Genomic DNA, 27,324 nt, shown 5'->3' with positions numbered 1-27,324 from the left:
GAAACCTTGGAATTCCACAAAGTACATCAGTGCTAAAAAAACAATCACACACACAAATGACGGGAGGCAGCTGGTCAAAGCTGCAACAATTTGAGCAATATGGAGTAATACTGGATGAGAACCTGAAGAATAAAATAAATAGCTGTGAGTCCATACTGACATAAATAAATAACTGAATAAACAAGCAAAACAGGAAGAGTAGGCATGCCTTTGTAGGAAACTTCCAAATGGTTTATGTACATACATCATCCTCAAGGAGGTGGAGCATAACTCCCCACTCTTTATAGTAGAGAAAGACAGGAGAAAATTAATGGTACAGTCTCAGCCATATGAGCAAGGCTCATACCAACAACGTAAGTCAGGCTGACCGTGTATACGTTCAACACGTCTATGATCTTCTCAAAAATTAATAACCACAGTCCAATCATAAGAACAATAGCAACACATTCCAACTGAGAGAAAATCCACAAAATACCTGACCAGGACTCAGCACCGTCAGAGTCATAAAGAACAAGCAATGTGTAAGCAAAGAGTCACAGCCAAGAGAACTCTAAGGAGACGTGAGGACAAAACGAGACAGCATCAGGGATAGGAATCTGGAAATGCGGACATTGGTTAACAATGAGGTCTCAAAGGTGACTGTGACAAATGTATCACATTGATGGCAGATGCTAAAAAGAGGAGACACTAGGCATGGTATATATGGGAATCTATAGCGATTCTAAGAGAAAAGCTTATTTAAAACCAGAATTTAATGAGTACTTTTTTTTTTTATTTGACAGAGTTAGACAGTCAAAGAGAGAGAAAGAGAAAGGTCTTCCTTCCGTTGGTTCAGCCCCTAAATGGCCACCACAGCCAGAGTTAAGCCAATCCGAAGCCAGGAGCCAGGTGTTTCCTCCTTGCCTCCCATGCGGGTGCTAGGGCCCAAGCAACTGGGCCATCCTCCACTGCCTTACCAGGCCACAGCAGAGAGCTGGACTGAAGAGGAGCAACCGGGACTAGAATCCAGTGCCCATATGGGATGCTGGCATCTCAGGCGGAGGATTAACCAAGTGAGCCACGGCACCATGCTATTTTCTTAAACACTCTTTTTTTTTTTTTTTTTTTTTTTTTTTTGACAGGCAGAGTGGACAGTGAGAGAGAGAGACAGAGAGAAAGGTCTTCCTTTGCCGTTGGTTCACCCTCCAATGGCCACCGCGGCCAGCGCGCTGCGGCCAGCGCAACACGCTGATCTGATGGCAGGAGCCAGGTACTTACCCTGGTCTCCCATGGGGTGCAGGGCCCAAGTACTCGGGCCATCCTCCACTGCACTCCCTGGCCACAGTAGAGAGCTGGCCTGGAAGAGGGGCAACTGGGACAGAATCCGGCACCCCGACCGGGACTAGAACCTGATGTGCCGGCGCCGCAAGGCGGAGGATTAGCCTAGTGAGCCATGGCACCGGCCAAAACACACATCTTAATACCTGCAATGTCAGTTATGGAAGGACCTTACCTGTGTTATAGGATCTTACCTGCTCCTCAATGCCAAAGCTGGGAAGGAAGGTGGGAGGGAGGACAGACAGGCAGAAAGGTCAATCGAAAAACATAACTTTTTAGAAAGCTAAAGCCGGCCTTCATGAAAATCACACACCTATCTTAAGTAACAAACATCTGCACTACGAATGAAGGAATTTAGAGCTAGGTGGTCGCTGAAAACCTCCATTTTACTAAGCTCCATAAGCAAGTCAGTGACCCAGGGCTGCTCCTGTTCTTTCAAAAATCCCATCTAAACTCATCAAAAGGTGTATGACTGGGAATAGCACTATGGTGCAACAGGTTAGGGTGCTGCCTGCATGATGACCCCACATCATGGCACTGGTTTCAAGATCTGGCTGCTCTGCTTGGATCCAGCTCCCTGCTAAAGCACCAGGCAAAACAGCAGGACACCCTGTCAGTGCATGGGAGACCCAGAGTTCCAGCCTGGCCCACAAGACCACTGCAGCTATGTGGGGAGTGAGCTAGCAGATGGAAGACAGCCACTGCTCGCTCACTTGCTCTCACTCTCTGCCTTTCAGATAAGTACATAAGCAAATGTTTAAAAATAAATAAGTTAAAGATATATAAGCAAACACAGCCTACTAGTCATGTCTTACAGCATGTACTCCTTGCAGAACTTTTCATAACTTTTATTTTCCTTCCTTACTCTCTCCTTTAGCCAAAAAGCAATCACCACTATCAGGGCTGACTTCTTTGAAACACTGCATTCCAAGCATACTGTTTCCTTTAGAACTGATATGACAGTCACATCATTGTCACTGATGGACTATCCAGCTCCCACGAAAACACTCCATCTCTCAACCCTGACATGATGTGCTCCATGTAACCCAACACAGTGCTTTCTCAAGGAATATCCTTGAGCCAGAGAAACAGTCGTCTGGCTTGTCCTTAGTATTCAACACTGAAAGCACTTAAAAGTGAGATGATGCAAGCATACTCAAGGGCTTATAAATAAATGAACTGAAAAAAAATTAACTGAATTCATAATTTTCAGGCTTTTTTATTCCAAATATTCTCATACTTTCTTGGTGTTGTTGTTTGCTTTCTTACAGCCTAAACAATGGACTCAGACAAACAGGGAGAAATCTAGACAGAAAAATAACGTGACAGGGCTGGTGCTGTGGCATAGTGGATAAAGCTGCCGCCTGCACTACCAGTACCCCATATGGGCACCAGTTCAAATCCCAGCTGCTCCACTTCCAATCCAGCTCCCTGCTATGGCCTGAGAAAGCAGTAGAAGATGGTCCAAGAAGAAGTTCCTGGCTCTAGGCTTCAGATCAGCACAGGTCTGGCCATTGTGGCCAACTGGGGAGTGAACCAGCAGATGGAGAATAAATCAGAGAAAGAGCTAGATAGATATCAATGAGACTAACTCCTACTGGTCCCCTGAATGGGACCTTTGGCACTCAAACTGAAAAGCCAGATCAGAATAAACCGTGACAGCAGAGACAAACTAGCACATGGCCCAGTCAATGAGGCCTTCACAAACTGAAAGAAAGCAAGTGAGAAATGCCAAGGATTTTTTTCTTGAAAAGATGTGTGCTAGGGACAATGCTCAGTACAGAATGACCATTCTCGCTGCACTTGACTTCTAAGTCTGCCTTCTAACATGGTACCTAACAAAGAGAACAACTCAGCAAACTAACTATTAAATTCTGATAACCAACACATGTCATGGCTAATTTTAGATGTCAACTTGACAGCATCAGGGACACCTGGAAACCTGGTAAAGCATATCTTGGGGATATCCACAGGGCATTTCTGGAAAAGATTGGCAGAGGAATCTGAGTGGAACCGGGAGGAGGGAAGGACCTGCCCTCAATGTGGGTGGGCTCCACACAATCGCTGGGGTCCAGGCAGTGGAGCAAAATCAGAAAATGAGCTGGTCTCTCTCTGAGCTGCTGTAGACTTCATCCTGTTGCATTTGACATTGCAGCTCCAGGCTCAGCAGACTTTAGCCTCCAGCACTTACACCAGTAGCACCCAGAGTTCTCAGACTTTCAGCCCAAGTTCACCGTCAGCTTCTCTGGTTCTTGAGGCGTGTGCATCTGGGCTGGGCTATGCTCATAGCATCCAGATCTCTCAGCACCATGATATATACATATGAGCCAATTCTCCTGAAGTTCTCATATTTCTATATCCACACGCTATTGGTTTTGTCTAAGGAACCCTAATTTAAAATAATAATAATAATAATAATAATAATGACTGATTTGGGGGAAAAAACAGACCCTAGTCTTGGAGCCGAGGTTATGAGTTGAGCCACTGCCTGCAATGCCAGCATCCCATATGTGCAGCTGTTCCACTTCTGATCCAGCTCTGTCCTCATGTGCCTGGGAAAGCAGCGTAGGAGTACCCAAGAGCCTGGGCCCCTGACACCCTCGCAGAAGACACAGATGGAGTTCCAGGCTCCTGGCTTCAGCCTGGCACCATCCTGGCCATTGTGGCCATCTGGGGTGTGAACCAGCAGATGGAAGAGCTCTATCTCTTTCCCTCGCTGTCTCTCTGCCTTCCTAATAAATAAAATAAATGCTTTAAAAAAATAAATAAAGACCTGAATGGCCAGAGGCTCATCTGAAAGGCTGATACTTGAGCCACGACACAAAGAACAAGGAGGCACCAACAGTACGAAAAGTTGGAAAGGTCACCTGTCAGCAAGTTCAGGTCCCGGGAAGAAAGCAGCAAACCGCTGACATCTGGCTCCTTCCTACTCCATGGTTAACTCTCCAGCGAGGAGAAACAGACTCATAAACAGTAGTTTCCTGAGGTTTAACACACTACCAAAAACTCATGTCTGTGAACAACTTAAGTTTTCTTTCTCATGGAGTATATAAGTCCAAGCTGGACTGAGATCACAGCCAGAGGCTCCACAGGCTGTCGGGGAGAAGCCGCCCCGCACCCTCCCAGCCTCTGGAGGCTGATGGCGTCCTCTGGTTTGTAGCCACGTTGCTGTCATCTTCAAGCCTCCTCCTGCTCTGTCTGCACATCTCTTCCTCTGTATGTCAGGGCATCCCTGTGCTTCTCTCTCACACAGACACCAGCGACAGCAGTTAGGACCTACCCTGACACTCCAGGGCCATTGCTCCATCTCCAGACTCCTAACTGCCTTCCACATTCAAACCCTTTTCCAAAAGGCAGCTCTGACAGATCCCAGGGACTCAGGCCCTACACCTCTGCATGATATTTTCTGTCTACAACATCTTAGTGGTAAAAACAAACTTCATATATTTATATATATAGATATACACATAGAACTGAGTGGAAGAGATTAACATAACTATTAGTGACATAACTGGAACAGTGTGAAAATAATTCAATGACTCAGAATATGAGATATAAAACAAATTTTATTAGTTTTCAATTTCCGTTAATATCCAATACTATAGTCATATATATTTCTGTGAATATTTCTGCTTTTCTACAAAAGCAGTCTCGAAAAATCACGCATACTGTATTCAAATCAAAGAAACAAAAGGAAGTCATAGAAAAATAATCATCTTTGTAAAGGAGGCAGAGTTGCAAACAATTTTCTATTTAAATCTCTTACTATTATTATTACTATAGTGTTTCAGTTTTACTTATGTGAAAGTGAGAAGTACATTTAAGTAGTGAAAAACACTTAAGCTCAAAAACAGTACACATATTAAACATCTATATTATGAATGGAAGTATATTTTTCAACAAACTTTGGAGAAACCATTCTTTAATGAAAATAAGCCCTAATGTGTACCCATAAATCAAGTTTTCACATTTCATGTGGTCATAAATTGTGGCTCACCTGTATTTCCCCACTTTTAAAGATAGCCCAGCAAGGCGCCAGCTTTGTGGCACAGTGGGTTAAGCCACCATCTGCAGTGCCGGCATCCCAAATGGGCAATGGTTTGAGTTCTGGCTGCTCTACTTCCTGTCCAGCTCCCTGCCAATGCACCTGAGAAAGCAGCAGAAGATGGCCCAGGTTTTTGGGCCCCTAAATCCATGTGGAAGACCTCAATGAAAGTCCAGGATCCTGGCTTGAGGTTGGCCCAGATTTGATTGTTGTGGCCATTTGTGTGGGGAACCAGTGGAGGCAGATATCTCTCTGTAATCCTGACATATAAATAAATACACACATCTTTTAAAAAAATATTCCAGTAACTGACTCTACAGGATCTCAGCCATAATTTAACTATTAATTATCAACTTTTATATACATTGTTTTGGATACACAAGTCTCAAAATATTTGACTTCAAATTAAGAAATGATATTTTATCATAAAAGTCACATAAAATAATCTATTAGAATAAACTAATTCAAGCCTAAGAAAACTGGATGGGAGACAGAAAAGCATAGCACAATACAGCAGTGATGTGAAGTTATAAATGCCGTTCAGAAAACCTGCATGTATGTGACACCATACAAAATCAAACAGAAATGCCCTTTCTCAGAAAATGGCCTCCACACATCACACAGACCATTAGAAAGGAACAACGCTAAAATCACAGAAACTGTGGCCCTGTCTCTGGGAATTATTGGACAGAATAACAGACACGAGAAGCTCCATGAGTTATCTGCAATGGTGATGTCTCACAAGTCCCTAGGAACAACCGTACTTCACCCAAAGACAAGTTCCACTTAAAATCACAGTGGAATTAGCAGTGAAAAGTAAATTCTCTTGACCACCTTGGGAAAAGAGGTTCCAGAACCAATCACTCACAAGGAAGGAAAGAGCACTTCTACTCACAATGCATCAGAATGATTCAAGGAGCGGGTCTCGTGGTGCAGCAGGTTAAGCTGCAATTTGGGGTGCCTACGTCCCATATCAGAGTGCCTGGTCCAAGTTCCAGCTATGCCACTAGCAATCCAGCTTCCCGCCAAAGCACCTGGGAAGCAGCAGGTGATGACCCAGGTACTTGGGTTCCTGTCATTTGCATCAGAGAACCAGATGGAGTTCCTGTTTCCTGGCTTCAGCCTGGCCCAGCCTCAGCTGCAGGCATTGGTGGTCCAAATAAAAATAACTCAAATAAAAATGAATATAAACAGGATTTTTTTTCAAATGATACTTCTTGATATACTCATGTCCCATATTTAGACTGTCTGGATTCAAGTCCTGGCTCAACATCCAATTCCAACTTCCTACTAAACTGTACTCCAGGAAGGCATGCCTCGAACACCTGGGTCCCTACCATCCACATGGGAGACCTGAACTGAGTTTCCACCTCATGACTGCAGCCTGGCCCTGCCCCAGCTATTGTGGGCATTTGAGGAGTAAATCAAAGGATAGAAGACTGATCGATCTCTCTCGCTCTTTGTCTCCACCTTTCAATTAAATGAATCTTCTTTTAAAAATATTTCAATAAGATCATTAATTACATCAAATAAAATAGATAAATCAAACTTCCTTAAGCTATGTAATCCCAGCACCTAACAAGGCATAACAAAAATTCAATACATGTGGATTGATCTTAAGAAAGTCACATTTGTTTCCAACAGCAAGGTACAGCAAAACCTAGCAAAGAAATCCCTCATTGCTTCTGCAGTTGTCAGAAACCCCACAGTAAACTGTATCTTCAGAAAATGTGACTGAGAAGCTCTGATGATGTTCTTTATCACTATAGATAATGGAAGATACCACCTTTAAAATCAAAGGCAAGGGCAGGTGTTGTGGCACAGTGAGAGTAGCAACACTGGTGTCCCATACTGGAGTGCTCGTTTAAGTCCTGACTGCCCCATCTGCGACCCTGCTCCTTGCTAATGCATCTGGAAAGCAGTCATGACTCCTGGCTTTGGCCTGCCTCACTACTGGCTCTTGTGGTCAGTTGGCAAGTGACCTGAAGATCACTGCCTGACTCCCACTCTCTCTCTCTCTCTCACACTCTCTCTCTCTCTCTTTTCACTGTCTCTGCCTTTCAAATAAATAAAGCTTTGGAAAAAAGTAAATTTTACTATCTTATATACAAAAATAAGTATCAATGAAGAAGAGAGTTACTTTACAAATGTCAAAATCAGTTTACAATGTTGCCTTCTTAACCGGGAACCTGGTATCCTTAGTTACTTAATGAAAACTTCTCTGGACCAAAATGTTTCCAGGACACCAGCAGATTAAAACTCAAGATTTATCTGCAAACATTACTGAGTTTAGTTTTTCTCCTTTCTTTTTTTTTTATTTTTTATTTTTAATACTATGAGGTATTGTAACCTAAAGGTGCAAACAGGAGCTGGATTAAATGAAGAGGAACTTTACAGTAGTCCTAATTATAATGAACTTGCAGCCAGCATTCTGGTTTTTCTTGGTTTGCTCTCTCCAGATGTTTCATCCTCATTTAAGATTTGCATCAGCTAAATATAGACCTATGTGTTCTTCCACTGACTTTAGTATTGACATGAACAAGAAATATACTCAAGCATTTTAAAGAGAAATGTCATTAGCTGCACGTATCATGGGAACCTCTGCCTGGTTAGAAATGGCCTCAGACTCTGGCCTGCCTGCCTTGCAGAGGCAGAGTCTACCTCCTCCCCTTGAATGTGGGTGGCCTTGTGACTGCCTTCACGGAAAGGATACAGCAAAAATGTGCCATTGGCTGGGCCCTGACCTTAACAAACGTGCAGTTTCTTTTCCCATCTTGTGGAACACTTGCTGTTGTACTAGCTACCATCCCAAAGGAGCCCAAACTAGCTATGCAGAGACCTGCTGAAGAGAGACGCATCTTATCAGTCCTGCACTGCACCAGTTATCCCAGCCTCCTTCAGACATCTCCAGCCCTCAGCCACCCTCTGACTGGCACAGTGTGTTGTCTACAGCAATAATCTACACCAGAAAATATAAGTTCACATTATAGCAAGAACAAACTATGCACAATCATTCAGAGAGCTGAACGGTAGCTGTAACATACAGATATTGAAATTTAAGAAAAATCAAATTATCAGTTTACTACCTCCACCAGAATTTCTTCTCACTGTCCTCAGTGTGATTGATGTATGAAATCATCCTGAGACAAGACAAGCCCCCACCACCTTCGATTCTCAGAGTCAAGGACAGCATCTCATTATCAGCATGAGACCCCACACATGTGCTCCCATCAGCTGAACTGTGTACTATTTTTATTCACAGATATCTTTACCTCAGTTCCATCTATTACTATAATTATAACATTTCATTAGATATCTTTTTAAATTTCTAAGACCAAAGTGAAATTAACTGTTTCCTTGAAAAGCTAAACGTTTGCCGGTGCCGCTGCTCAATAGGCTAATCCTCCGCCTTGCAGCGCCGGCACACCAGGTTTTAGTCCCGGTCGGGGCGCCGGATTCTGTCCCAGTTGCTCCTCTTCCAGGCCAGCTCTCTGCTGTGGCCCAGGAGTGCAGTGGAGGATGGCCCAAGTGCTTGGGTCCTGCACCCGCATGGGAGACCAGGAGAGGCATCTGGCTCCTGTCTTTGGATCAGCGCGGTGCACAGGCCGCAGCGCGCCAGCCGCGTTGGCCATTGGAGGGTGAACCAACGGCAAAGGAAGACCTGTCTCTCTCTCTCTCTCACTGTCCACTCTGCCTGTCCCAAAAAAAAAAAAAAAAAAAAAAAAAAAAAAAAAAAGAATGGGAATAGGAGAGGGAGAAAGAAAAAGGGTGGGAGTGTGGATGAGAGGGCAGGTAGGATGGAAAGAATCACTACATTCCTAAAGTTGTATTTATGAAATGCATGAAGTTTGTATACATTAATAAAAGGTTTCTAGGTAGTATATATATTTTTCAGAATCCAAACAAAAAAGAAAGGTAAATGACACATTGATCACAGCACAAGGACATGCTAACATTTCTGAATGTTCAGTTACGACAGTTTCAAAGGTGAATAAAACATCACAACTCTTGACTACTTAAACTGAAATAATAAGATATCTGGAATCACTATCAGACTTAGCTTCAGCCCTGTTTTTCCATCTGTCTTGTCTAACTCAAGTCAAACTAATTTACCTCAACAAACTGATCATATATATTCTATATATGTTATCACATGAGTAACTAAGTATAATACGCTACAAAGATGAATTTTTACAAACCCACTATCATTAAGACATTTACAACCCAGTCGATGGCATTATACAAGGAGAAGACAGTTACAAGACAGGACTTTATGGTACCAGCAACATTCACCTTGAAGCCCTGTGCAACTCTGACTGCAATTCACTGTAAAAGTGAACATTTCTGCAAAGTAAAGCAACATGACCAGACATGACTTACACTTTAGTCTTAGGCCACACTCTTCTCTTTTGATGACTACAGCAGGAAAGATTCATAAATATAGCTGTATTTCTAGATTTCCAAGAATTTTTAAATTCAAGTGCAAAGGGTATCCCTTAGTCTTACAAAGAAGAGATAGACCATCTACGATTACAACCTATCAATAGGTGGGGTAAAGAAGCCACTGTATTTCTTCCCTTTTTTTTTTTTTTTTAATTTATTTGACAGGTAGAGCTACAGACAGTGAGAGAGAGAAAAACAGAGAGAAAGGTCTTCCTTCTGTTGGTTCACTCTCCAAATGGCCGCTACGGCTGGCGCTGCGCCGACCAGAAGCAAAGAGCCATGCAGGTATAGGGGCCCAAGCACTTGGGCCATCCCCCACTGCCCTCCTGGGCCACAGCAGAAAGCTGGACTGGAAGAGGAGCAACCAGGACTAGAACCTGGCACCCATAGGGATGCCAGCGCAGGCGGAGGATTAACCAAGTGAGCCACGGTGCCTGCCCCGAAGCCACTGTATTTCTAAGAAATAATATTCATTAATGTACCTGGCAGTCCACAGAAAATCACAGATTTCAAGCCTTTCTAGAGTGAATTTTCCTGCTTTAAAAACTGAAACTTCAAAATTAGAATTATGGAGTGACAGAAAACATCAGAATCTGCATTCTACTTACACAAAACCATATGTATGTTTGATGCCAAGTTCCTAATTTACAGTTGGGAAAATCACCACTGAAGATAACTGAGCCTGGATCAGATTCACTTAACATAAAACCAGATGTAGACCTCAAAGTACACGTGACATCTCCAGCCACCCGAATAAATAAGAACAATGCAAGGTGAGAGACAATAGATTCACCTAGCCCTTTCTAGTTTAGGCAATCACCCAACCTCAGCTAAACAAAACAAAACATGTCTCTGGCCATGTTACACAGTCCTTGGGAGAGGAAACTAACTCAAACTGGCTCAACCACAGGCCATGTCTAAGATATTTCCCCTTTTGTCTCTGGTCACAAAACTGCTCTCACCTACTAAGCTCAGTCCCAATTCAGAAATCCTGCCTGAGCATCTGGAACATTCTCCCTCCTGACACTTAACATATCTGGTTCTTTCTCGTGACTCCAATCTCAGCTTTCACATCCTCTCCAGACAACGGCTTTTCTAAAGTAGTCACCTCCTATAACATTGCTCTATTCTGATTCTCTACATAGAACATCTTCCATAGCCCACTCCTTTTAAATACTCACTGCTACATCTCCAACTCCTGAAATAGTGCCTGACTTCATGAAATCAGATTGTCTCCATGGATAAATTGCTGAATAAATGAATGTAAACTATGAAGAAGGAAGCCGAAAGCCAGAAGCATCCATGGTTCAGCCATGCAGAAGAAGCCAGTCCAAGGAATTGAAGACACTACAGAAAGAGACAAAGGAAAGACAAAGTAGATCTCCAGACATTTCTGTCTTTTCAGTCAGCCCTAAAACCCACTGCAACCCATCCAGATGATAATGTGATGATACAACCCAGGTGGCCTGAGAAGGGTGCTGCAGAAGATAATGCACCAGAATGTGGGGAGCAAACACTGCAGTAAGCAAAACAGGAAACATTTACTTTGAGCTATCCTTTGGAAAGTGCTACATTTGTATCTGTGTCATAATGTACACATTATGACAGTCACATACGCACACAATGCAGACTGCACAGATAGGTAAGGGCACCGTTACTGGGGATGCATTCTCAACACTGGACTCCTCATCAAGAGAATGATCAGGAGTAGCAGAAAACATGACAGGGTAATAAACAAATTCGTTTCTCCTAAGCTAGCAGCTTTCACATTTCTTTACTTTTCCAACTAAGACTTCTGAAATGTGCTTAACCTGTTATGTGGTACTCAAGTATTTCTAAGATGCTGACCACAGACATCAGCTCCTTTTTTAAAAAAATATTTATTTACTTATTTGGAAGGCAGTTACAGACAGACAGAGACAGAGACAGAGGCAGAGGCAGAGAGAGAGAGAGAGAGAGAGAGTGAGTCTCCCATCCACTGGTTCACTCCCCAAATGGCCACAATGGCCGGAGCTAAGCTGATCCTAAGCCAGGAGCCAGGAGCTTCTTCCAGGTCCCCCACGTGGGTGCAAGGGCCGAAAGATTCAGGCCATCCTCTAGTGTTTTTCCAGGTGCATTAGCAGAAAGCTGGATCAGAAGTGGAGCAGCGGGGCCGACGCTGTGGCTCACTTGGTTAATCCTCCACCTGCAGCGCCAGCATCCCATATGGGCGCTGGGTTCTAGTCCCAGTTGCTCCTCTTCCAGTCCAGCTCTCTGCTGTGGCCCGGGAAGGCAGTGGAGGATGGCCCAAGTGCTTGGGCCCCTGCACCCACATGGGAAACCGGGAGAAGGCTCCTGGCTCCTGGCTTCAGATCGCCGTAGCTTCAGCCACAGCGGCCATTTGGGGGGTGAACCAACAGAAGGAAGACCTTTCTTTCTGTCTCTCTCACTGTCTAACTCTATCTGTCAAAAAAAAAAAAAAAAAAAAAAAGAAAAAAAAAGAAATGGAGCAGCTGGGTCTCAAACTGACACCCATATGGGATGCCAGCCATGCAGGAAGCAGCTCTACCTGCTACAACACAGTGCTGGCCCACACTAGCTCTTGATTTCTTCAAAGAAAGATAAGATAAAATGAGGCATAAAGTCTGCATAAAAATAATTTCTAAATGTACACTTATCCTAAAATATTCACTATCTCTCCAACTATAAATTTCTCACCACTGGACAGGTTCAAGTAGAAGTCTGACAACTAATAGCAAACACTCAGCTACAACTTCTATACTTGAGAGGTAACCTGCATTGTAACATTATGAATGATTATTATGGGCTAGGGATGCAATGACGAACTAAGTTTAGTCCTTAATACCCTGGAGATCAGTACAAAGTGGATCCAGGGTTTGATAGAAAGATGGACTTGCAAACATATATGCAGTACACATACTATGTCCATATACAAAACACAGTGACAACTGAGAAAGACAGGGTATTACCCTGTGTTGAGTTGAACATTGAGAAAGAACTTAAAGCTAATATTCCTGCTATACCAGAAACATAAGGGCATTCCTGGCAGAGGAACTACCTGAAGGAACAGGAATGTAAAGCATGGAACACAACAAATTCAAAACTCTAGGGAATCAGGTGAAAGCCTATGGTGGGGTATATAGCCAAAACTGAACTGTTATGTAGATGTCCACTGATAAATGTCCATCCTAAAGAGTTGAGGAAGAGCAACACAGATGACAGTACACTACCCTGAACTACCGGACACATACCTAACTCTTCAGATCCCCTTCAATCCTCGGATGATTCCCACCATCACCTGCTCTTTCTCAAAAAGAAAACTTGGGCCAACAGAAACCAAGGAATCTGCCTAAAAGCATTATTAAATTGGTGGCGAAGAGAGAACGCATTGTAGGATTTCAAGAAGCAACAGAGATAAGGAGTCTTCCGAGTAAGTGACGGGTATGCTGGAGAAATGGCCATGAGGTGGCCAATGTGGGTGACACTGTGGAGGTGGAGCGGGATAGCGCTGGGAAATCCAACGCAGCAAATACAAATCAGGGGTACAGAGAACGCAGGAAAGGACAACGAAGGGACTCCACTGGCTTCTAGCTCAGCAACCACGCAGGTAAAGCACTACCCACTGAAATGGGTATAATGCTTAAGCATTCTACACAGCTAGAGTTCAGGGTTTCAATTAAAGACAGACCAAGGAGCAAAGGCCTAAAAGGAAGACTAGAAAGAAGCAGAGAACAAGAGAGAAATGGAAAGAATTGCTAACATAAACACATCAGGAATTCATCAATATAAATCAGCAATTAAGAGACTAGATTGGGCAAAGAAGAAAATAAATATTCGTGATTCTATACTGATAGAAACATCTGCGTGACAAATAAATGGGGACGGATGTTTGGTGTAGCAGTTAAGCTGCCAATGAGTATGCCTACATCTCCTATACAAGCACCTGAGCTCAAGACTTGGTTGCACTCCCAACTGCAGCTTCCCGCTAATGAACATCCTGGAAGGCGGCAGGTGACGGCTCACATACATGGGTGCCAGACACGCCCACGGAAGACCGAGACTAAGTTCTCAGCTCCTGGCTTTGGCCTGGTGAGCCCCAGCCATTGCAGGCATTTGGAGAATGAACCCATGGATAAATTTCTCTCTCTCCACTTCTACCTCCCAAATAAAATAAATGAAAATTACATAAATAAATAAAAATGAACAGACACATTTTCCACACAGAGTAATTCCAAATAAATTGTGTGGCTACTTCATCCTCAAGCAGGTTGAAATTAATTCCACACTCATGAAGTGTGGTCCCCACACAGTAACTTCCTTCCCCAAAGCACAATATAGAAATGGGTGCGGAATAACTTTCCAGTGGGGAAACCTTCCGAAAACCACCTCGGCCAAATGATCAGTCGACGCTGGCAAAGCGCGTGCCTTTGAAATGAGGTGATGAAAACCACCTTCAAATGGCCATTACCTCTGTGCTCTACCTCCTGAAACCCACAGCCCCAGTTTAATCACGAAAAAGACATCAGACTAATATTGACGGATGATCTACAAAATGCCGAACTCCTCACAAATGATGAGGTCATCAAAACCATTTAAAAAAAACTGTCACAGGGACAGAAGCTTGGCAGCAATTAAAACACAAATTAAGATACCCATGTCCCGTATCAGAGGGCCTGAGTTCAAAGCCCAGCTCCACCCTGCCTTTGGTTTCCTCCTAAAGCAGACCCTGGAAAGGCATGGTGATGGTTCAAGCAGTTTGGTTCCTACCACCCGTATGGGCAACCGGGGTTGTGTTCCTGACTCCAGGCACCAGCCCCTTACAGTGTAGATATTTAGGGAGTGAACCAGCAAATGAAAGGCTTTGATTTCTCTCTTTCTCCTCCCACCACCAACACACACTTTAGGAAGGAAGGAAAGGAGGGAAAAAAGGAGAAGGAGGAAGAAAGGAGAGGGGAGGAGATGAGGGGAGGGGACCGTCATATCCAAGAGCAGCCTAAAGAAATATAACCACTACATGTAATATGATGTAATATGGTATCTTAGATGAGAGCTTGGAATTTAAAAGAGATATCAGAAAAATACTAAGGAAAAATGAATATAGTATGGACTCCACTTAACAATTTTATGTGACTACTAGTTTATCGGTTTAAACAAATATACTATACTATAATGTAAGATGTTAACAACAGGACAAATCAGGTTCAGGATGTATGTATTACCTGTATTGTACCTGCAGTTTTCTGTGTAAATATAAAATCTTTCTAAATAATAAACTTTAAAAATTAATCCAAGGCCAAAAAAGAAACCATAGAAAACAATTCATATTTTTTAAAGATTTATTTATTTATTTGAAAGTCAGAGTGACACAGAGAGAGGAGAGTCAGAGAGAGAGAGAGAGAGGTCTTCTATCAGATGGTTCACTCCCCAATTGGCGGCATCGGCCAGAGCTGAGCCGATCTGAAGCCAGGAGCCAGGAGCTTCTTCCGGGTCTCCCACGCGGGTGTGGGGCCCAAGGACTTAAGGACTTGGGCCATCTTCTACTGCTTTCCCAGGCCATAACAGAGAGCTGGATCAGAAGAGGAGCAGCCAGGACTGGTACTGGCGTCCATATGAGATGCCGGTGCTTCAGGACAGGGCCTTAAGCCGCTGTACCACAGTGCAGGCCCCGAAAACCACTAATATTAAAAGGACTGGAAGAAGGAAGTCAGCAAAAGAAACTCAAAAAGAATTATCAGAAATACAGAAAAGTCTACTTACATGGGGGTAATTTCATCTCTTTTTGGTATATGCACAGGAGACTGCAGGTCATACAACATGTCTACTTCTACTTTCCTTAGGAACCTCCACATCGCCACCAAGAATGCACCAGCGTTCCTACTTCTCCACTCTGTCTCCAACAGGGCTTATCGCTTGTCCTTTGATTATTGCTATCCTAAGGGGTGTTCAGTGCTAAGGCCTTGTGATTTTGATTTGCATTTCCCTGCTGATTAGCAATATTGAGAACTTTTTCACAGCCTTGTTGGCCAACTGTTAGGTCATCTTCGGAGGAATGACTGCTCAGGTCCTTTGCCCATTTCTTCATCGATCATTGTTCTGCTATTAAGCTGTCAGAGTTCTTTTTAAGTTCAGAATATTGACCTCTTATCAGCTATGTGACTTGTAATTATTTCGTCCTAGTTTATAGGTTGCTTTTCGTACTTTGTTCATTGCTTCTTCTGTAGGACAAAAGCTTTTAAAATACACATATTTATTTATTTATTATTTAAAAGAAGAACAGAGAGGGGGGACAGAAAGAGAAAGAGAGAGAGAGAGAGAGAGAGAGAGAGATCTTATACCCGCCAGCAGCATAGCATACAGCAGCAACAGGCAGGACTGGGCCAGCTTGAAGTCTTCAGAACTCCATTCAGAGTCCCCCCCCCACCCCCCAGTTAGAAGGGCCCAACCACTCGGGCCATATTCCAGGGCTTTCCCAGGCAAGTGAGTAGGAAGCTAGATGAGAAGCTGAGCAGTAGGACTCCAACTGGCACTGTGATATGCAAAGCCAGCATCACAAGCAGACACTCAACCCCCTGTGCTACAAGCCAGCCTCAAGCAGCAGCTTTTCAGGTGTCTGCTGTTGTTTTTTTTAGTTTAACAAAAATATCAGCATTCCCATGTTCATTGCCACATTATTCACAACAACCAACACATGGAAGCAATCTAAACGTACATCAATGGATGAATGGTTGAAGAAAATGTGGTATACTGGAGGCTACTCCAAAAAGTTTGTGGAAAATGCAGGCCTGCACTGTGGCATAGCAGGTTAAGTCACTGCCTGTGACACATGCATGTCAGCTGGGCACGGGTTCAAGTCCCAGCTGCTCCACTTTTGATCCAGATCCAGCTAACACACCTGGGAAGGCAGCACAAGACGCTCCACCGAATCGGCCCCAGAACCCATCAGAGACACAGGTTTGAAGCTCCAGGCCTCCGCCCGACCCAGCCTCGCCATTGTGGCCATTTGCGTACTAATCCGGCAGATGGGACATCTCTCTCACCTTCCTCTCTCTCTTTCTCTCTCTCGCTCTGTAATTCTGCCTTTCAATTAAATAAACGACTACTTTTTTTAAAAAAGTTAGTGGAAAATGGAACTAAAAGATATGTATTTTGGAGGAAAAAAAATTGAAACCTAAAGATAGCTTTTCCCTAATACGCTTTTTCTATGATCTTCTTTGTATGATGGATATCAAAAATGTTCTACACCTTAATAATCTTATCATTTAATTCCACTTTCCATGACCTTTTCAAATTCCCCTCATACACATACAAAGGACCATTACTCAACTTTAAAAAGCAAGGAGATTCTGTTACTTGCCTCAACGCGGAAAAACCTGCGCAACACTACACTGCATGAAATAAACCAGACACACAAAGAAAAACATTACATGATCACACTTACATGTGGAATTAAAGAGAGAAAAAGCAAGAAAGAAAGTTGGCTCACAAATACATAGTAGCAAGGAATGAAACCAAGATCACTACTGGTTGCAGGGGGAAGAGTGCAGAGAGCAAATGGGGAATTGAGGCCAAAAAAACACACAACAGCAGCTATAGAAGATGAACAAGTCTGGAGATCTCACATGTAACACAGGGTCCAAAGTCACGAAGCTTATACAGTGGAGCTGGCCTTGTGGCCACCACATTCAGTGCTAGCATCCCATTTGGTATAGGTTCCAATCCTGGCTGCTCCACTTATGATCCAGCTCCCTGCTAATGGCCTGGGAAAGCAGTGGAGAATGGCCCAAATGCTTGGAGCCCTGCACCCATATGAGAGACCCAGAAGAAGCTTCTGGATTCTGGATTTTGGATTCTGGTTCCTGGCTTCAGAGCGGCTCAGCCCAGCCCAGCCCTGGTCATTGTGGACATCTGAGGAGTGAACCAGAGGATGGAAGATCTCTCTCTGTGTTTCTACCTGTCTCTGTAACTTTGCCTTTCAAATAAATAAAATCTTTTAAAACCAGAAAGAAAAAAAGATTGTATTGTGTTAGAGGTTTTGCTGATTAAGTAGATGTTAGCTACTCTTGTCATAAAAAATAATAAATTACTATATGACAGATACGTTAATCCATTTACTACAGTATATATATTAGAAGTCAGACCTATCCCATATCAGGTTATAAATCTCAAATACATACAATGCAATTTATTCAGAAAAAAAAGAACAAAGAAATCTAGAAAGATAGGATGACATGTTAGAAGTTGTAAGGAAAAGTATATAGGGACAGAAACAGGTCTCATACAACAGAGTTCAAAGAAGACAAGGAATAAATAGAACCCACTGGACTTAAGAGGACACTGGTAAACAGAGTGAGAAATTCTGGAGACCACAGTGTGGCTCCACATGCCTTACGCCCCACACTGGGATTCTCCCAATGACAAATCTCTGAAAAGATTCTCCTGGTTTCAAATCTATTCAGAGTCTTGGCTCTTCTTTGAATCCACATCTATGTAGCTGCCAATGCCCACCTCTTTTTAAAGAGCCAAAAAGAATGGGGTGAGTCAAGGGTGTCGTTGGAGATGCAGGAGGTAGAACATGCACTATCATCTGGAAGCCAACAGAAAATTTCAAACTGTGGCTTCATCAATAAGGGAATGAGGGTTAACCAGTGTCTCAGAAAACAAGAAACCCGGTGGGCACTGCAGCTCACCTGGCTAATCCTCTGCCTGCGGTGCCGGCACCCCAGGGTTCTAGTCCCAGTTGGGGTGCCAGATTCTGTCCCGGTTGCTCCTCTTCCAGTCCAACTCTCTGCTGTGGCCCAGGAATGCCGGGAGTGCAGTGGAGGATGGCCCAGGTCCTTGGGCCCTGCACCCGCATGGGAGACCAGGAGGAAGCGCCTGGCTCCTGGCTTCAGATCAGCGCAGTGCGCCGGCCGTAGCAGCCATTTGGGGGGTGAACCAATGGAAGGAAGACCTTTCTCTCTGTCTCTATCTCTCTCACTGTCTAGCTCTGCCTGTCAAAAATAAAATAAAAATAAAAATAAAATAAAAACAACAAGAAACCCACAGGCAGTGCAAGTTCCAACAACGCTGAAAGTCAGAGACTTGGAAATTCTCTTGGGTCTGGCCTCCAATATATGGCTTCATCCACAGGTGGGAAGCAACATGACAGAAGTATTTTAAGATTGTGATCTACCCACCCTAACCTCTCACTAGCACAGAAAGTGAGCTACAGTGTTTCACTTAGATTTTCCAGGATCAATTCTCAAACTAGACACCAGGACCCCTTCCCATCTGTCACAGAAATTGAGGACAAATGCCTGAATAAAACAGAAGATCTGTTAGGATTATAAGAAAAGGTTTGATGCTAAATAGGCAACCCACAGTAAGACAAAGAGATGATTATTTGCAATTTTTCCTGGCTTGAGAACTTTTAAAAATTATCTTAATACAACGAAAAACAAGCCTGAACAAAATAAGAATCAGACAATTCCTTTCCTCAAATAATCCAGTGATAACCACAGAGATTATCAGTATTGTCTTACAGGTCAAGGGAGAAAACAAATATGATTTCGTAAGCTTCCTCTCACCTCATCACTCAAATTCAGATTGTAAAAATAAAATGCATCTGGCTATTTTTCAAACCAGAACCCTACTCCATTTTACACTTCAAATTCTTGTTTTCTTAGAGACAGGATTGTGAGACATCCGCTAGGTAGCAGAAAGAGCACTGGACTTGGAGTCAAGACATCAGACCTAAGTCTTTCTAACTCTTCCACAAATCATTATTACCGCAGATGGTCACCCAATCTATTTAGGATTCAGTTTTCTCCTTTGTAAAGGCAGCAAGACAGGACAAGTGCTCACTCCAGTTCTACTTCTGACTTATTCCCAGTTAGTTAGATCTAAAGTTCATGTGCTCACTGGGAGAACACATGTACACTACCTCCAGCCAAATCCTAAATGTCCCTTCCAAGGCTACGGACAGATGACACGAGAAGCTTTTCCCTATGAAATTTCACTTTCACAGAAATTTTCACCATGGCCTGAAATTTAAATAGTGTGACGTTACAACTTCTGAAACAATTCAAGAATTTAACTCAATCTCTCTTTAAACCCAAAAATCATTATTAAAAGGTTACAGCATACCTACAGATGCAAACCCTCTCACTTGTTGGACAGGGCAACGGAAAATCACAAACATGTAACCACTTCGAAATTCAATTAAAGGAACAATTTCTAGCCATGAAGCCTAAATGAGGAAGAAGATGCAAATCAAAGCACAATGGAAAGGCTGGAATTCAAGTCACAATTGAAAACGGAAATTTCTAGATAGAGTGAGAAACAGGAGAATGTACCACCTCAAACCAGTATATAGGTCTAGAAGAAATTCAACCTAAATGTCAAAGGAATCTACCTTAAAAGACCACTGATTTGCACAAAAGGGATAAAATTATTTCCAAAAACAGGTTGGTGACGGTGGGAAGGAGAGGAAACCATGACCACGTCCTCTGGGAGCCTTGGATGGAGAGATCCTGGCACAGCAGGCACAAAATCAGATGGGCTGATTCTGGATTAAACCCCACGACTTCAGCCAAGCGCATTCGGACCTGGAGTAGGTTCCTCTCAAAATTATTAATAATGAAAAATACTTACACAGGATATGTGCGATTGCCAGGAAAAAAAAATACACTTCTTTGAAACGGTTTTTAAAACAACAAACCACCCACAGAAACCACATGGGCATCGAATGAAAGGCTTCTGGTCACTGACTTGTGGAGCAGAGAGGTTCCCCCCAAGCACAAGACTCGGCGTGGGGCTCTCTGACTGGGACGAGCAGAACATCCCTGCGAACATCTGACGGGAAGGCACAGCGGCCCTGGAGCCCCAGACGAGTTAGTTCTTAACTGTCTGTTTTCCTCTCAGTCACAATCGAGGTAGAATTGAAAAACTGGCTCCCAAAATAAAGAGAAGTAAATAAAATCTCACTGAAAGCATTTAACACCACAGTGTTAATGATACGAAACTAACACCTCCTGGAACTGTCAATGGAAACATCAAAACTTGTTGCTATCTGTAGCAGCCTCATTCATACACTGGGATTACTCAAATCCATCACATCATACAAAAATACCCAAGTGGAATGCGACACAAGATGGACCATTTTAGATGAGTTTCAAAAGAGGAAGGCATACAGATCAATGAGGGAACACTGTTCGGGAGAGAGGCAAAAGCAGGTGGGAAAGAAGGGCAGGTAGCTTGCCCAGAGAACCAGAAGCCAGGCCAGATACAGTGAACAAGTAAGACACACAATAGGAGAAGGTCAAGTCAAACCAGGGCCAAACAGTGCAGCAGGCATCCGTGCCTCCAGGACAATGCAAAGGCTACCCAAGGAAGTCACTTCCCAATAGAAACATCAAGCAGCTAACAGGAAGTTTAACTTGACCTTCAGTCATGCAGTCTGCCCACTCCTTTGAGTGATGGGGCGGGGGGGGAGGCTTTTTTCACCATGGTCTATGTTATGTTATGCCTGCGAGAGATGAGAGGAACACGATGCAAGTTTATATCCATGTGCATACATTCTTATCATGCCTCCCATCTCCTGATAAGAATTAAGGGATTTTTGTCCCTCTGCTCTGGCTGTATGTGTGGTGCTGACATATCCCTTGGTCAGTCTGGCATAGCTCAGCTTCTAAGAGTCTGCAGAGACTTAACCTTAAGGAACATAAGGAATTTCCAAAAGAAACAGAGGAAGAGTGGAAAAAAAGATGAGTTTCCAGTAGGAAAGATTTTAAATTATATCCATCTACAGTGCTCATCCTTTAAACACAATGTTACTGGTGGTATCCATTAACACAGGCATTATTCCTAGAAAAGACCAAAGGATTAGCAGACACCCAAGTGCAACCGAAGCTATCTTAAAAACTGGAGTCCAACACAAAGAACAGGATCAAAATTCAAGGATGGAAAGCCTGGAATCATCACCTGGTCAGAAAGGAAACAGATCTAGGGGCTGATACTGAGGTACAATGGGTTAAGACTCATCTTGGCAATAATGGCATCCTATACTGGGTGCTAGTTCTGGTCCCAGCTGCTCCACCTCAGACACAGCTCCAGGCTAATGCACCTGGGAAAATAGCAGAATCGAGCCCAGGTGCTTCTGCCCCTGCTACCCATATGGGAGATCTGGATGGAATTCCTGGCTCCTAACTTCAGCCTGGCCCAGACCTAGCTGTTGCAGCCATCTGAGGTATTAACCAGAAGGTGGAAGATACCCCTTCCCCTCACTGAGTCTTTCAAATAAATAAATGAGTAAGGGGTGGGGGTGGAGGAAGGAAGGGCAGAAGAGAAGGAAGAGGAAGAAAGAGGGGAAAGAAGAGGAGAGGAAGTTAGAAAGGAAACAGGGGGCCGGTTCTGTGGCGCAATAGGTTACTCCTCCGCCTGCAATGCCAGCATCCCATATGGGTGCTGGTTCCAGTCCCAGCTGCTCCTCTTCCAGTCCAGCTCTCTGCTGTGGCCTGGGAAAGCAGTAGAAGATGGCCCAAGTCTTTGGGCCCCTACACCCACATGGGAGACCGAGAAGAAGCACCTGGCTCCTGGCTTTGGATCAGTGCAGCTCTGACCGTTGCAGCCACTGGGGAGTGAACCAATGGACGGAAGACCTTTCTCTGTTTTTCTCTCTCACTGTCTGTAACTCTACCTCTCAAATAAATAAATGAATCTTAAAAAAAAAAAAAAAAAAAAAAAAGAAGAAGAAGGAGAAGAAGAAAAAAGGAAACAGACAGGTCTGGACCAGAGGTAAACCCTATAAATATATAAAAAAAATCCCAAATTAACCGAACAGCATAAAATTTGTACAGCAAAATTCTCCATGTTACTGTAAAATAACTATGTATTTTGTATACAGCTGCTGAGTACAATGACCTGCTACAGGCATGTAAGTGAGAAGTGTCTAGTTTCTCAAAATTTGCTAAAAGTGACTTATCTAAAATACAGACTTATCAAAAAATGTCACATCCCTTTTATGTAAGTTTCACATAAAGATTTAATCACAGGGGAGAAGTTTACTTTCTATTCTACAAAATACAACAAAAGATGAACAGAATAAAAGAAAACCGATCCACCACTTTCCTACAGAGCACCAGTGCCCTCCCGGCACAACTCTTCACCCAACCAATCCTTGCAATATGCATTATTTTCTGTGCTGCAGTGACTGCAGAACAAAAGTATGATATGAGTTGGAGCAGATAGCATTCAATTTCCAAATTTGAAACACAGGAACCAGACTTAACCCTCTACCTAAAACAACCAGAAAACTAAATATATAGAGAAACAATGGTTTTCCATAACACTAGACAACAACACGGAATCACAGCTCCCAAAAGAAAACAAGCAGGGAACAGCGCTGTGGCATAGTGGGTAAAGCCGCCACCTGCAGCACCAGCATCCCATACGGACACCAGTTTGCATCACAGCTGCTCCACTTCCAATCCAGCTCTCTGCTATGGCCTGGGAAAGCAATAGCAGATGGCCCAAGTCCTTGGACCCCTGCACCCACATGGGAGACCCAGAAGAAGCTCCTGGCTCCTGGCTTCAGATCAGCACAGCTCCAGCCATTGAGGCCATCTGGGGAGTGAACCAGCGGATGGAAGACCTCTCTATCTCTCTCTCTGCCTCTCTTCTCTCTCTGCATAACTCTTACTTTCAAGTAAAATAAATAAATCGTTAAAAAATAAATTTAAAAAAAAATAAAAGCAAGTAAACATGGAAAGCACAGCAAGTGCCAAGCTTACAAACTGGACTCAGTCTCCAGACTGCAGCACCTGATGGGGGGATCCAAGCAGTGCTGGCTTCTCGCTGAGTGGAGGGACACAGTTACGAGTTACAAGACAACCTCGAATTTGCAAGGCCAAGACTCAAGTCTTGGGCCTAGAGGAATCTCCATGCACAACAGACAATTACCCAAGGAGAGGAAAGGAACAACGGAAGTGAATGGACAGAAAAACACCTGCAGCTCGCACAGCACTGGCAGAGTTTCCATTCCAGCCAGTCCTGACACATGCAGCATCCCCAGGAGGGCAGCTCCTCAGTGCAGGGATGCACCAGAGCTCTTCAGCAGCTTGCTCTGCACTCCCACTAACCACTCTTAAAAGAAAGCTCCAAATAATCCAAGTGATTCCAAGACCCGAAACAGAGTGGCAGATCAAAACACAAAACGAGCTAAAAAAAAAAAAAATTCAACAAAATACAGCAATCAACACAAAGCAATACAAAATGGCTGGCAGGCAATCAATTTTTAACAGGTACATAAAGAATCAGGAAAATATGGCCAAAAACCAGGAGAAAAATCACTCAATAAAAACAACCCAGAAATGAGAAAGCCCATGGAACTACCACATGGAGTACATGCAAATGGCTTGTTTTAAATACGTTTCATATCTATTTTAAACATTTATTTATGTATTTGAAAGGCAGAGTTACAGAGAGGGAGAGAAAGACAGATCTTCCATCTGCTGGGTCACTCCCCAAATGGCTGCAATGGTTGGAGGTGGCTCAGTCCAAAGCCAGCAGCTAGGAGCTTCTTCCTGGTCTCCCACATGGGTGCAGGAGCCCAAGCACTAGGCCCATCTTCCACAGCTTTCCGAGGTACATGAGCAGGGAACTGGATCAGACGTAGAACAGCTGAGACTCAAAATAGTCATCTATATGGGATGCCAGGATCGCAGGCTGCAGGTCTACCAGCTATGCCACAATACCAGCCCCCATGTATCTTCAAGAAAGTAGAATGAAAAATGGCACAGATGGGGTTATTCATGAAAGATAATGGAAAAGACTGAAATGGAAGTGACAGAGAACTTCAGAAACAAAAAATACAAAGGATGGGATTAATAGATTAATCATCATAGAGGATCCTGAGATTAAAAAGAAAACCAGCAACAGGAACCATTCAAAATGAAGTGAAAAGAAGAGAAAAACACCGAGGAAAAAAAGTGGGTCATTTCAGAAGGTTTAACTGTGTAATTCAGATGGTTTAATCTGTAAATGGAGCTCCTTCTTCCAAAAACAAGAGGGTTTGAATCAAAATAATCGAAGAAACACAGTTGAAAATTTTCTAAATTTCATGTAAACTATAAAGATATCCAAGAAGTTACACAATAAGCAGGCAGCACACACACACAAAAATCACACCAGTGTACCTCAAGCAGTCACTGCAGAAAACTAATGAAGAAGTACACACTAAAATAGGCCAGAAACAGGACATATACAAACAAAACAACTAAAACAAGAATAAAAGCAGACCTCCTGCTAGCAGCCATACAAGCCAGAGACAAAGGAGAAATATCTTTTAAGTATTTTAAGGGCAAAAAAATTATTGACAGTGTGAAATTCTTTGCCCAGAGAAAATATCCAATTTTTAATTGAAGGAGAATTGTATACACTGTAAGATAAATAAAAGCTTTGGCCAGTGCCACGGCTCAATAGGCTAATCCTCCTCCTGCAGTGCCGGCACACCGGGTTCTAGTCCCGGTCGTTCCTCTTCCAGGCCAGCTCTCTGCTGTGGCCTGGGAAGGCAGTGGAGGATAGCCCAAGTGCTTGGGCCCTGCACCCCATGGGAGACCAGGAGGAGCACCTGACTCCTGGCTTCGGATCAGTGCAGCGCACTGGCTGCAGCGGCCACTGGGGGGTGAACCAAGGGAAAAGGAAGACCTTTGTCTCTGTCTCTCTCTCTCTCTCACTGTCCACTCTGCTTGTCAAAAAAAAAAAAAAAGCTAAGTTTGTTAATAATCAAATGAGAAAAGTTTATATAAAAAAAGCTTAGAGAATTATTTGCTACCATACCTGCAGTAAAAGACATATTAAGCTATATATCAATACCACAAACTATGAGAGGTAAAAGGCAGTGTGCCACTTTTGTTAAGTTCTTATCCTGTACCTAAAGGAAATAATATTTATAATCAGACTAAGTATAGCATGCCAGAGAACAGTTAATTAGTTAATTAGCCATGTGATATACCTGGGAAACCTAATGCAGGCATACAGTGAAATTTTTAAGGAGTAAAAATAATCTCAAGCCCAACATACACCAGGTGAGGAAAAGGAAAGAAGAAAAGGAAAAGTGTAAACAAATAATACAGTAACAGAAAGCCAAACACTGTGCAACATTTTGGAGAACAATAGACTGCACAAACAACTGGTGACTTTGCAGCCTTTGAATATCATAGCACAGCACAGTATTCATGTCTGTGGTGATGCTGCTGTTTAAACAAACTCAGTGCACTGTAAACACAGCATGGAGGACACACAATGACATACAATACTCAATACTTGATAATGATGAGAAATGACTATGCTACTGGTTTATTCTATGTACTGTACGACACTTTGATCGTGACTTTAGAGGGTGCTCCTTCTATTTGTAAAAACCAAGTTTAATGTGAAACAGTATGCTGTTACACTGGCAACAACTTCATAAATACCTTGCATTTGCCACATCTCTTGGTAGCCAAAAGGTGAAAGCAGCCCAATTGCCCATCAATAGATAAATGGATAAACAAACTGTGTTATGTACAAATAATGGAACATAATACAGCCTCAAAAAGGATGCAATGCTGACACGTGCTGTGACATGGATGGGCACAAAGACACTATGCTGCCAGCACCGTGGCTCACTAGGCTGACCCTCTGCCTGCAGCGCCGTCACCAGTCGGGGCGCCGGATTCTGTCCCAGCTGCCCCTCTTCCAGTCCAGCTCTCTGCTGTGGCCCGGGAGTGCAGTGGAGGATGGCCCAAGTGCTTGGGCCCTGCACCCACATGGAACACCAGAAGGAAGCACCTGGCTCCTGGCTTCCAATCAGCGTAGCGCCGGCCATAGCGGCCATTTTGAGGGGTGAACCAACGGAAGGAAGAACTTTCTCTCTAATTCTGCCTGTCAAAAAAAAAAAAAAAAGACACTATGCTAAGTGAGAGGAGCCAGACACCAAAGAACAAAGACTGTATGATTCCACTTATATAAGGCACTGGAATGGCCAAAGTCAGGGAAACCCAAAGTGGGATAGTGGTTCCCAAAAGAAATGAAAACATGGTGTCCTAAGACCTGTCAGAGACTGCCTTATTCATCAGGATAAGACAACTCAATCATGTACTGATGAGAAAATAAATAAAGGATTTGAGGAGCATCCATCCTAAGGACACCACCAAACTCTAAAAACAGAGACCCACTGACTTGCATGGGACAACACGGATGAATCCACATTATTCAAGTGACATAAGCTAAGCAAGCACACACACATACACACAGGGCCATCACCTGTAACGCTCACTGCATAGGAAATTCTTGAAAAGACAAAACTTCAGTGGCCAAAAGCAAATCAGTGGTTTCCAGGGAGTGGGATCGGGGGACAAGGGTCTGGGTCCAGGGTAGAGGAGCTCAGAGGAACACTGTGGGGCCGTGGCAATGTCCTGTATAACAAACTTGACAACGGTTTCTCACATGTACATATCTGTCAAAAGTTAGCAGTGAGGATGCAGTGTGACAAGTCTGCG

The 27,324-nt window shown here is 43.4% G+C and overlaps 1 protein-coding gene and 1 long non-coding RNA gene across 33 annotated transcripts in view; both read right to left on the bottom strand.

Annotated features, from left to right (window-relative positions):
- CCDC91 (coiled-coil domain containing 91) overlaps nt 1-27,324 on the bottom strand; it is a 348,878-nt gene that overhangs the window by 299,603 nt on the left and 21,951 nt on the right. For 4 of the 32 annotated variants that reach the window (XM_070049576.2, XM_089304780.1, XM_089304776.1 and 1 more), the window contains exon 2: nt 10,987-11,152. The exons of the other annotated variants lie outside the window; for them this stretch is intronic. Coding sequence is in view for 1 of the 4 variants with exons in the window: in XM_089304776.1 (XP_089160902.1) it covers nt 10,987-11,025 (39 nt within the window). In the remaining 3 variants the exon portion in view is untranslated. The remainder of the gene's footprint in view (nt 1-10,986; nt 11,153-27,324) is intronic. 32 annotated transcript variants of the gene reach the window in all.
- LOC138843893 (uncharacterized) lies at nt 15,130-22,521 on the bottom strand. Its single transcript, XR_011379044.2, has 2 exons — nt 15,563-22,521; nt 15,130-15,480 (listed from the first exon to the last, which is right to left on the bottom strand). It is a non-coding gene; the product is annotated as an uncharacterized LOC138843893 (long non-coding RNA).

The sequence above is a fragment of the Oryctolagus cuniculus genome, chromosome 9 (assembly GCF_051225735.1).
Source record: "Oryctolagus cuniculus isolate XC-2025 breed Fujian yellow rabbit chromosome 9, ASM5122573v1, whole genome shotgun sequence".
Taxonomy (NCBI): Eukaryota; Metazoa; Chordata; class Mammalia; order Lagomorpha; family Leporidae; genus Oryctolagus; species Oryctolagus cuniculus.
Note: the sequence above shows the minus strand (reverse complement) of the source record. Positions and strands in the feature narration are given on the sequence as shown.